Genomic DNA, 12,916 nt, shown 5'->3' with positions numbered 1-12,916 from the left:
GCGGGGCAATTGTTAGAGACACGCACAGATAATAGAAATGACAGTCAAAAGCTTAACGTTTAAGGAAGCTGAAATGAAAAAATAACTTGAGAATGTATATGTGTATTGTTTTGGCAGTTAAAAAAATTAAAAAAAAAAAAACTAGAAAAGGAAATAACCGTAAGGAATTTGCCCAGTGGTTAAAACGGTGCTTGCTTCTGGGAGGCAGGCTGATGGGTAATAATGTATTTCTTCTTCTTTACTTTTTTCCTCTATTTTCCAAATGTTTTGAATTCACTATGATTTTTGAAAAGTTTATTCTAAAGGATGAAGTCTACTGAGTCAAGGATATATAAGGTAAACCAAATTGAGGAGGGGGCAGAGGAATTGAAACCTTACAGCTCAAAAAACACATCCACCCCTACCACACACTAGCAGAACTATTGACTTCAGAGCATATGTAATCAGCCCTTTGACATGGTCTACACTGGTTTATAAGTTACTCATCCATGCACAGTATTTTCACCCTTATTCTAGCTAAATAAAAAATAGATAATAGTTTACAAAGAAATGAGCAAAGAAGCTAGCAGTAACAAGAATCAAGTGTCGCTTTTCACATATATGTATAGAAGTGAAAACGTCCTAGCAAAAGGTGTGTATGCTTCTCTAGAGTAGGAATGAATTTGTATGAAGGAAAGAATAATGTGGAATTCTCCCCCTCTTTTTGCTATCCATGAGTCATTTATATTCGTAAAGCCGATGGGCATTTACTCCTTTGTTCTACTCCTGAGGAATAAATTAGTGAAAAACAAAGAAGGCTTCTTATATACCAAACCTCAAGCAAATATCAGCCAGCACCAAATGGTAAATGACCACTGGCAACTAAGCATTGCCTTTGAGGTCACAGCGCGACGTCCACACCCTTACCTGTTGCACATTGTCGTGAGAAGGCTCAGAGTGAGTTCGGGAGCTCTGGGATGCACCTGCCCTGGGTTTTCCTCCCTGGCCTTCTGAAACAGCTCTTGGAGTGCCTGAGAAAGCTGCTGCACAGAAAGGGAGCGCTTGCGAGCTTCCCAGAAACTTGGACGCAGTAGGACCTGCTGAATCAGGGAGCTGTCAATCAAGTCCACTGCAGGAAGCAAATGAAAAATTGAGCCTTATTTTCTGATGGGAACAAAAGGCTTCAAATGAAGCAAATGTCATTTAGTGTTTTATAATTAAGAACTTTTTATGATCGCTATTTTCTTTTAAGGGGAATGAGATATGACTACTATTTGGACATATATTCCTTGTGCATAATTCAGGCGTTACTATTCTACTGATTCATTTGATTTTGGAAAAGTGCATCTGTTAGTAAAGCATAGTTGTAACATTATTACAGTACGGTTTCGAGGATGTTGTTTTATAGAAAGAAGTTAAAAAGGGAAGTGAGAAATGAAAAATACGCTTTCCAAGAAAGTTATGACACTGTGATGAAAAGTTGGGGAAAACGTTTTTATACTCTTCATTAAGTGGATTGAATAAATTTACCTTTCCTGTTCACATATAGTTTTTCTTGTCTGCAGCCCAGCTTCAGAAGCAATATGGTGTGTTAAAAAGCAATTGCCATAGCTAAATAAAAAACAGTGATCTTTATAAAAGAGCAGTTACTCTTCTATAAAGATCTTTAGGCTAAAGAGTCTGAGAATTCCACAACTCAGTAATATCACTTTTAACAATCTTGGTTCCATCAGTATTATTATCTAGAGAAGGCACTTAATAAAACTAGAGCAGCTTACAAAAAAATAATGGTTTATTTCTTATACTGAATATTTTTTAACCACCTTCTCCTAAAATTTTTACAAGGCAATGAATAGAAACAAGAATGTAATAGAGCTAACCCCATAGCTTCTTGCAGAGAGAGGATGACAGATAAAATTAATAAACAGCCACTTGCGCCATCTGAGAGGTGGGGATGTCAACAGCGCCAAGAGCTCCTGGCATTTAAAACGCTTCAGCCTGTGAAATCATAAAACCCTGGGTTTCTCTCTACTTTGTAAATCAACCTCAGATAAGAAATCTAGCAAGTATAATAAAAATTTTTATTTGTTCTCTGATATTGCTTTTAAGGGGAGAGTCTAAGGAACAGAGGAGCAAGTTTCAGAATGTGACTTAAATAAAAACCTGGCTGCAGGTGGTAAAGGCTGTAAACTCTTTTATCATTAAAACCTGTCACCTGAGCCAGGCATTCTGAACACAGGCTGATTTCATCTCCTGCTGAGAGTTCTATATTACACCAAACCAGATAATAGTGGTGTCCATTAATCTCACCACAAGATTTATACAGCAATGTGTTCCAGATCTTCCTATTTGGAGCTCATGTTATGCTTTATCTTGGTGTTTGGGATTTTCTGTTTTTAAATTTTTGTTTGGATATCTTTTCTAGGTAACATTTTTCAACCACTGATTTTGTGTGTTGTTAATATTTCCCATGAGTATTATTTATATTCACTGTTTCTGATGCCAGAGATAACAAAATGTTGAAAACTGTGCATCCTCAGATTACACCGTGGTACATACTCAGGCGTTCATGATAGGGACATGTGAACAATTGCTGCTAACTTTCTCTGAGAGAGAAATTCTCAAGGAAAATAGCATAATTGCGGATAAATTTTTAGCTTTTTGTTTGTTCCTGGAATAATAAATAATAGTTACGAGTTTCTTTATCTAGAGCAGTAATCTACATAAAACTGTTTTTAAAACCAAAAATTTCTTCTTCAAAGGAACCTGATACAGAAACATGGTATGAAGCCAGGCGTGGTAGCTGTTGTCTATAATTCCAGCACTTTGGGAGGCCAACATGGACAGATCAGTTGAGCTCAGGAGTTCAAGACCAGCCTGGGCAACATGGCGAAACACCTGTCTCTACTAAAAATACAAAAAATTAGCAGGGTGTGGTAGTGCACGCCTGTAGTCCCAGCTACTTGGGAGGTTGAGGTGGGAGGATGGCTTGAGCCTGGAAGGCAGAGGTTGCAGTGAACTGAGATCTCGCCACTGCACTCCAGCCTGGGTGACAGAGTGAGACCCCCCCAACTTACACACATTCACACAGACACACACACACAAGGAAACACAGTATAGAAAATAGAGAAGGATGGAGCTGTTTCTGTTGAGGATGTGGTCTCCAAATCTTCCCACCCTCCTTGCAACTCCTCTTCCCACCTGGCTAACTCTTTTGTGCCCTACCCCACATTCACATGTACTTTGTGAAGCCCAATTTGAAAACCACTGCCCTATGTAACTTTTTAGGCAGGAGGAAAAATATTTTAAAATGTCAGCCTTCAGTAGAAATGTCACATATATAACATAACTTAGGTCTGATATGATAAATTTCAGAAATCATTTTACATGAAGTGATTTTTCTTTCATGCAGTGAGAAATCAATAACTGTAGACATGCTGAATGCTTGGTGTTTTTCATAGCTTGGACCCAGTTTATTTTCCACCTTGTTAAATTTTCACAGGATACATGTTTTTACTATATTTTACCTTATTTTGCCTAGATAACAGTATGAGAAAAGAAAAGAAAACCATACATTCAATCAGATATAAATTTAATGCAAAAGGGACAGTTCTCAGGGAATTCTGGAGATAATTTTAAAATTCACGGTCCATGGGTTATTTATTCATTTGTACCTACTTTTGCATGTTCATTTATAGATTACAGGTACAACTTGAAAATGCAAATCTTATGTGGTAGATGGAATTTTACATTTTTATGCTTAAATTTAAAAGTACAGATTTGAAACTACCTTTTTTTTGTAATTTTATTTTGTGTCCATATTGGTATCCTGAAAAAGAAACCAAAAACATTTTCTAGAAGAAGCCAGGGGGAGAAAATATTTAAAAAATTAAAAATCCTCATCCACAGTCATTTCTATTGCTCATCAGCAAAACTACACATGGGTTGCAAGCACGCAATGTTTTCCCATCCCTCCACCTTCTCTGTTGCGAATGGGCTAAATGCACAAATCCAGACTTCCAGAATCCAGCAGTCCACTGCATGGGGGAAGTGTTTGTTTTCTCTATGAATTTTACATCACATATCAAGCTCAGATTATTTCAAATATTTCAGGAGAGCCTATACTTACACTGGCACAGAGTTTGCACTGATTGTAATTTGAAGGCTGTTCTGTAAATGGAATTCTCAATACTATTAAGAGCAACTGTAAAGAAAACATAAAATATTATGAATAAAGTACTGTCTCCTTATATAAATCCCACACCCTGGAAGGAAATCCTAGAGATCAGATAAGCTTACTTTATTTTGCAGGTGAGGAAATTAATGTTTAGCACTCTTTTTTCTTTCTGTAAACAAATAATAATAGACTTACATTATTCTAGGGCTATGGGTGAACCTAGTTCACCTTCTCAGTCCACCAAAAAGTGGGGAATACTCCATCAATCTGTCCACTTTTTATATAAAATCAATGGCCTTTGAAACAAACAGGATAAAAAAAACTACATGTAAAATATAAATTCCAGTTTGCAAATATATTCCAGTTATACGTGGACACATGTATTTACGCATAAATGAAAAAGACCTCAAAGCTATCCATCTATTCATACATTTAGCCAATATTTATTGAGCCCTTACTATATGGCCCCGGCATGATTCTAGGCCCTTGAAATATAGCATTCAACTAGACAGATAAAGATGGCCACCCTTGTGGAGCTTAACTTCTAGTACCATCCACCAAACTGTTAACAGTGGACATCTCTGAGTGCTTGAATTATTAGTGTTCATGGTTATTTTCTCTCTACTCAGTATCACCTAAATTTTCTATAAAAAGTATATGCTATTTTTATAACAAGAAAAAGAATTATTAATATACCTTCTTTTGAGAGTTACCACCAGCAATAGCAGTACAACAAGAGCGAGCATTCCTGAGCCCTTCTAGGCACTGAGTGTGTATTTGCCCATTTCACAGCGTAGAGGAGGGGAGAAAGCTCTGGAGCCAGCTATACTTAGTTGTGTTCCTTCATTTTTCTTAAAATGAGTTACTTTTGATCTTCAGTTTCTTCATCAGGTGAATGGGAATTACAGTACATTCCTCAAAGGGTATCTGCACATTTTAAATAAGTAAATATAGGCAATACACTTCCTAAATTGTTTCTCTTACCTTTCTTAAGGACCCACAATTTTAAATTTTTTCCATTGCTCCAAATTTGATTGTTATTTAATTTAAGAGATTATAACAACATTACAATAGAGTTTTCTGTTGCTTAACTGAAGTGATCAGTGTTCATATCTAGAAAAAATAACCATAGAGTAGATCTCCCTATTTAGTCATATTATCTTTAATGTTATTCAATAAAGCTATATAAGATCATACACATTAATAGCTTAGTTTGTTTTAGGCAGCTAAAGTGGCGTGTTCTAACTGATTATTGTGGTATAAACCAGTGGACATTAAAGTACAGTTCCTGGACCAGCAGTAGCAGCAGCATCGCCTGGGAACTTGGGAGAAAAACAATTTCTAACAAAAATCTAAGAAGTCTCTGACACCAGAATCTAGGGGTGAATATCTAGGGGACAACCTGAGTCTTAGCAGGCCCTGGGGGTAAATCTGATGCAAACGAAAGTTTGAAAACTACTGGTATAAAGGGAATTTATTGCTTCTGCTTTTTATGACTAGTTTGATTATTGAAGGTCTTTGTGACAGCGGTTTCAGTGGAGTCATGGGGGTCAAAATCCAATTGCAGAGGATTGAGCAGTGAGTGTAAGGTGAGGAGAAAACATACAACCAGACAACTTTTTCAAGACCTTATAATGTGAAGGGAAGACAAGAGAGCCACAGCTAGAACAACACATCAAATCGAAATTGGTTTTCAAAGGCAGGAGAAATTCCAGAATGTACGTATAGGTCAGAGAGGAGGAGCCAGGAGAGACAGAGTGGGGTTGAGGACTCAGGAAGTAGGGAATCCAGGTAGTATGCGATGTAGCAAAGTCCCTCTCAGAGGGCACGTGTTCCTCTAGCCACCCAGCATCCATTTTTCTTTCTTCAGGTGAACTACCTCCCCTAATCTGAGTCCATGAAATGCCAGTAGTGTCAACTGCAACTCTCCCACTTCCATGGGGGCACGTGGCCCAGGTCCAGCCCATCGATGAGAGCACCATCGCACTCCCCAGAGGTGGGTACACACCAAAGTCAGGTGAGAAATGTTCCAATGAATCTGGGTTCAAGGACTCTTGGTTCAAGTTATCAGGGAAGCAGACTTTTTTTTTTTTTTTTCTGGACTTGAATTTGGAATTATAGATTGGAGCAGCAATCACTCTTTTGTCAGGTTGTGTAAAAATGTGAAAGTTAGCCTTTAGGAAGTGGGTCTGGTGTTGGCTTACCTGGGCTCCTCACTCATTTTCCATGTTGCACTGTAGCACAGCTTGCCGTATTTTCTCATTTTCATTGAGAATGAAATCAATACACAAAGGTGAGCAGAGATGAACTTAGAGATGGAGAAAAATTGCTTCCTAGTGACAGTGTCCCAGCCCAGGAAAGCTAGTCCTTCCTTTGGTTATTTAATTTATTTTCATTTGTTTTAATTGACAAATAAATATTGTATATATTAATCATGCACAGCATGTTTCAAAATATGTATATCTCATGGAGTGGCTACATCAAGCTAATTAACATATATATTATGTCACATATTCATTTTTTGTGGTAAGACTATTTAAAATCTATTCTCTTAGCAATTTTCAACAATATAATACATTGTTATTAACTATAGTCACCATGCTGCATGGTAGATCTCTTGATTGGGTTATTAACTTTATAAGGTAATAACCTCTTTGAGGTAAGTTTGCTGCCACAATCGCTGAAGTATTGCTAACTGCTCCCATCGCTGCAGTAGAGAGGGGAGGAAAATGCACAGGTGAAGGAATTAGCTTTGGTAAGAAGCCATCTCTCATTCCCTGAAAGGACTTATAAAAGGAGATGATGGGCTGGGGAAATGGCCATGTCTGAGAGCTTCTGTTTTCTTTGTAAAGTTGGGGGCATGTTCACACACTTAGAGTTAGGAGGAGGTGGTGGGGTAGAAAACTTGAGGAATAGTGAAGATTTGCACGGTTATAGTGAAGGGTGAAAGAGGAAATCAGTCAAAAACTTTAAAAAGAACTGCCAAGCAGCAGTGCATCTCCAGTATTTCCGGTGGTAACGAATTCCAATTAGAGTTTACACCCAGAAACGCTCATTCTGAGGCAAGGATTTCACACACAAGCAAGCTCTGAGGCCAAGACTTACTTGTATAATTATGATGCCCAGAGGAAGAAGTCCTGAGGAAAATGAAACTACTTTCAAATGTAATGTTAGCTGATTAACATAAAACTCAGGCAATAAGGTGTTAGCAGGGTGTGCTGGGGAGTTTTGTGACTAGAAACACAGCCTAGAAACAAACCGAAAGAGAGAGAGAGACAGAGAGAGAGAGAGAGAAAGAGAAAAAGAGAGAGAGAGAGAGAGACAGACAGGCAAAGAAAGAGAGTAAGACAGAAGACAGACACAGTGAGACAGTGAGTCTCCAGCCTTGGAATAGGCCTGAGCAAAAATGAAACAAGGAACTGCTTGGTGTATTTCTTTGATTCAAACATATGTGGCAAGGTAACATTCATTTTTGTCTTGTTCTTGCAGCAAGGGGGAGAATTTAAATAATGGAAAGGCAATGTTTCTGTGTTCATCCTGTAAGTCTAAGCTGTTTTCACTTCTCTGGGAGATCTAACAATGTCTCTGTGTTTAAGGGCCACTCTTTTTTTTTTTTTTTTTTGAGACGGAGTCTCTCTCTGTCACCCAGGCTGGAGTGCAGTGGCATGATCTCGGCTTGCTGCAAGCTCCTCCTCCTGGGTTCACGCCATTCTCCTGCCTCAGCCTCCTGAATAGTTGGGGCTACAGGGGCACACTGCCATGCCCGGCTAATTTTTTTTTTTTTTTTTTTTATTTTTAATAGAGATGGGGTTTCACCATGTTAGCCAGGATGGTCTCAATCTCCTGACCTCGTGATCTGCGGGCCTCAGCCTCCCAAAGTTCTGAGATTACAGGCGTGAGCCACCACATAAGGGCCACTCTTAAAGTCACCTCCACTCAGGGCTTCATATGAAAAGATGGACAGGCCCATGAAAGAATTAATCTGGAATTTTCCTGGAGGTGGAGAGAGGCTGATGCCTGGACAAGAAGCTGGGTAATGTCTGACTGGGTTTAGGAGGTGTTTCCAGGGCTGCCCTTCCTAGCAGACCCCTGAGTAGAGGGATGGCTGCATGGTGTAGCCAGGGAGGCCAGCCACAGGCGTGATGAGGACTTCTGTGTCCAGTCTTGATATGGAGTCCCATGTCTTCAAGTGGAATACAAAGCCAACGGCAGACAGCATCACAAGTGTTGGTCACAGTGGACTTCAATCAGGGCCCTGACCAAGGTTCAAGGTAGCAGCGTTAGAGCTTTCTGTTTGTCTCCCAGGGATAGTTCCCTCCCAAACTTAGCCTAAATTTCATATCAAGGTACAGTGACTTGATTTTGATTTAGGAAATGATGTTTCTTGCCCTTGAGTGTTGTGGGGTAAAGTCCTAGCTGTTACACATAAGATACTGGGTGCCAGACACTGTGCGGAGCCACAAAGGGGATTACAATGCTGAACCAGCCAGAGCCGTCCCAAAGTAGTGAGAGCATGCCACAGGCCTCTCTCTGAATATATATTGATCCAACAGTCAGCACATGATCATGAATTAAAGACCCCTATCTCAGGTGAAGCGGGCTGTGCCTAAACATTGTCGCCCAAACAAGAGAGGTGGTTTAAAAACCCTCTACATGTTTTCCTTTCTTTTTCAAGAGGTGCAAACATAAAAAATAAAAAATAAAAAAAAAATAAACTACAATTTGCTCTAAATCTTTTGTTATTCACCATTTCCTTAGGCTTTAAAAATGCTTAGTTTTCAGATAAGACAACAATGTTAGAGATGGGAGATGTCAGAAACTCCTCTGTCCTATGTCTGGAGAAAAAAGACAAATTGAGAGTAGGCATAATAGAGTGGAGATAATTTACAACAGTGTAATGCCCAACATTTCTTTCCTCTGGAAACTGGCCAGTGTTTGTGCCCTGGTTCCTCCCAGATGCACCAAGCAGATACAGAGAATCAGCAGACAAGGGGCTCTGCAAGTTCCCAGATGCTGCTGTCGGTGGAGGAGCAACTCTGTAGCTGCTCTACCATCTGGCCATCACTCTCCTGTCAAGTTATGCTTTGCAGCGTCATCTGATGAAGTTATGCAGCATAACACAGCAAGTTGTGATACAGTGCAACATGGAAAATGAATGAGGAGGCCAGGTAAGCCAACACCAGACCCACTTCCTAAAGGCTAACTTCCATTTTTTTCTGATGATACAAAAAAAAAAAAACCAACAAAAAAAACAAACTCAAGAAAGGAAGAAATTACCAAATGTATCACGCCCAAAGCTATGAACAAAGTAGTTTTAGATGCTTAAAGAAATAGTAACACCAGCTACATGTTCTTGTTCATGGAAGCAAAATGATTGGGAAATATCTTTTGACCGGGATTCTTGTTTTTGCTTAGCTCCATCAATGTATTTATTTTCCACAGATACTAAGGTGGATGTAATACAATTCTTTCAAATGTCCATCATCTACTTTGATGATCCAAAATAAATGCTTTAGGCCAGTGGTCCTCAGAGTGTGGTCCCAAGTCAGCAGCATCAGGTCACCTGGGACTAACCCTAACCCTAACCTGTTAGAAATGCACATTCCTGGACTCTTCACCAGACCCACAGAATCACAAACTTTGCAGCATATTGACAAACCTTTCAGGTGATTCTGATGCATGCTAATTTTGAGACACATTGTCTTAGAAAAAGAAAATTGAGAGTTGAATGAATTACCTACTGCTTTGTGTAAACCATATTAATATGAGAGCCCAAATTTGGAAAACCCAAAGATATTGGAATCATTTATAATGTTGTTTTAGATAAACAACTAGGGATCATACAGAATTTCATATAAAACAAGCAAGATAACAATGTAGATTTCAGTTAGGGGAGTAAGGCTACAAATAGATTCAGCAATAGAAATGCCACAGATCAGTTCTTGGCATTCAGCGAAGTTAGAAGAAAGGGGAACTAGTTTCTCCATATCCACTTATAAAATTTTCATATAGTGACAACCATGAGGCCTTTCTCCCAACTTGAACCACACAGTACTGTGAACTTACCCATGACATTAAAATATATATGATAAGTTCATTTTAATAGTAAACTATGAATATACATAAAACTAAGGTAATAGTTTCTGTGTATTTGAATAGCAATTCAAATGTAATTATGCTGACATCAAGTCTTTTGTTAGATTATTTTTGGTGCTTTCGAGACAATAGACCAAATATTCTTCAGTACATGGTGGATTTCTGTTTAGAAGAGAGAGAAAGCCACTTTAATCAAATAACAGTTTCTTTTCAGCCAGAAATTTGCCAAATGTTTACTCTCCTTCAAATCAGAGGTCTGAAAATATAACATCTGTGCCTAATTTTTGTTTACAAACTATGCTCAGAAACTTGACAATAATACTCACCTTGTTTATCTGGATCCATTTCACAAATTTCTTGGAATGACAGATGGCGGTTGGGTCCCTGTAACTAGAAATGAACCAGTATTTTAAGCAGAAGGTTTTGCAGCAGAGGAATGAGGCCAGGGGAACAAAAAGGCAACTAAACAAATCATTTTACCTGTGGAAAGTGACTGCAAGGTGTCCAAGGAGACTGAAATATCTCGGGAGGAAAAAGCAAGGAGAAACATAGAAGTAGAGGCTCTCGATACTGGCCACGCTTCTCAGAAAACTGAGAACAGCTCCTGAAACTAATACCGTGATGACTTAGAGCCTTTGAGGCATTATAATTTTAAGAGTGGACTGTGTTCTTACTTTAAGATGATTCAATTTGCTTGAACTTTAAGAACAAAATTTGAAACTCTCAATTCTTAAATTTCTAATGACACTATGCTAAATAATTCTACATATTAAATTTCTAACAAAAGCTATCAATTTGCCACATATATGCATATATACATACTTATGTATATGTATACATAGGATTCTGTTAATAATTTTTAAAAGAGTAGTCAATTAGCTACCTTTGTTAATTGTTTCATGTTGCAACTATTGTTCAAACAACACACACACATGAAAGGTTTGTGGAAAATGTATACTTTGAAAAAACTAGGCAAGGATTTCAAAATTTTTTTTTGTACCAAAATGAACTCACACTAGCATGTTGAAGCATGTCTGAACAGGCTTCAGTCTGAAGCACTAAGAAGGATAAGGTATCAGTTTGAAAATAGCTCTTAGAGCAACATGAATTCTGCTAAAATGGAAGCAAGAGCAAACGTCAAATTTATGGTGAAGCTTGGGTAGTAAAATAGTGAAATAATTGATGCTTTACAAAAAGTTTATGGGGACAATGCCGTATGGGGACAATGCCCCCAAATAAATCAGTAGTTTACACCATGGAATACTATGCAGCCATATAAAGAAACAAGATCATGTCCTTTGCAGGGACATGGGTGGAGCTGGAAGCCATTATCCTCAGCATACTAATACAGGAACAGAAAACCAAAGACTGCATGTTTTCACTTATAAGCGGGAGCTGAACAATGAGAGCACATGGACACAGGGAGGGGAACAACACACACTGGGGCCTGTTGGGGGTGCAGGAAGAGGGAAAGCATCAGGATGAATAGCTAATGCATATAGGGCTTAATACCCAAGTGTTGGGCTGATAGGTGCAGCAAATCACCATGGCACACATTTACCTGTGTACCAAACCTGCACGCCCTACACATGTATCCCAGTACTTAAAATAAAATAAAATTTTAAAAAAAGAGAAGACAAAAGAAATCAGTAGTTCACAGAGAGAGAACTCATTTTGGGAAGGGATGAGATGATGTGGAAGATGAAACCCACAGCAACAGACCATCCACATCAATTTGCAAGATAGAAATGAAGTTTTTCTTTAAAGAAAAGTGAATGCTGTAATTTAAGAGGACAAACAACAGAAGAAACAATAGCCAACTCCATAGATAGAAATTTGTAAGCTGATTGAGCTTACACAATTCTAACTGAAAAATTGAAGTTGTGCTAGCTTTCTACTAGAAGAGTGCCAAAACCATTACACATCGATCAGTTTCAGACAAAAGCAGAGTCAATGGAAATTTTAAACATGTGGGACCAAGATTCTGGAGCCTTTCTTTGAAGAATTGTAACAAGAGATGAAACGTGGCTTTGCCAGTATAATCCTGAAGACATAGTACAATCAAAGCAATGGCTACCAAGAAATGGAAGTGGTCCAGTCAAAGCAAAAGCAGACCTATCAAGAAAAAAGGTTCTGGCAACAGTTTTTGGGATGTTCCAGGTGTTTTGCTTGTTGAAGGGCCAAAAGAACAATAACATCTGCTTATGATGAGAGCGTTTTGAGAAAGTTAGCCAAAGCTTTAGCAGAAAAACACCCAGGACAGCCTCACCAGCGAGTCCTCCATGACACTGCTTCTGCTCATTCTTGTCATCACATAAGGACAATTTTGCAAGTGATTTGAAGAGAAATCATTAGGGATCCACCTTACAATTCTGATTTGGCTCCTTCTCTCTTCTTTTTGTTTCCTAATTTTAAAAAATCTTTAAAGGGCACCTAGTTTTCTTCAGTTAATAATGTCAAAAGGACTACACTGACATGGTTAAATTCTCAGTACCCTCGATTCTTTAAGGATGGACTAAATGGCTGGTATTATCACTTACAAAAGTGTCTTAAACTTGATAAGGCTTATGCTGAGAAATAAATTTGTTTTTATTTTTATCTTTTAATTCCATTTTTCCATGAACTTTTGAAGTCTGTGTGTGTGTCTAATATTATATATATATA

At 38.4% G+C, this 12,916-nt stretch overlaps 1 protein-coding gene across 1 annotated transcript in view; it reads right to left on the bottom strand.

Annotated features, from left to right (window-relative positions):
• The window catches only part of DYTN (dystrotelin), a 68,148-nt gene extending 57,551 nt beyond the window's left edge, over positions 1 to 10,597 (bottom strand). The window contains exons 1-3 of the mRNA XM_011949858.1: positions 10,579 to 10,597; positions 4,109 to 4,183; positions 907 to 1,108 (exon numbers count right to left, since the gene is read on the bottom strand). Coding sequence (XP_011805248.1) covers positions 907 to 1,108; positions 4,109 to 4,183; positions 10,579 to 10,597 — 296 coding nt within the window. The remainder of the gene's footprint in view (positions 1 to 906; positions 1,109 to 4,108; positions 4,184 to 10,578) is intronic.
• Between the last annotated feature and the right edge of the window lie 2,319 nt (positions 10,598 to 12,916).

The sequence above is a fragment of the Colobus angolensis genome, unplaced genomic scaffold (assembly GCF_000951035.1).
Source record: "Colobus angolensis palliatus isolate OR3802 unplaced genomic scaffold, Cang.pa_1.0 Scaffold30, whole genome shotgun sequence".
Classification (NCBI taxonomy): Eukaryota; Metazoa; Chordata; class Mammalia; order Primates; family Cercopithecidae; genus Colobus; species Colobus angolensis.
The sequence above is the reverse complement of the archived record's forward strand: the minus strand, read 5'-3'. Positions and strand labels throughout refer to the sequence as shown.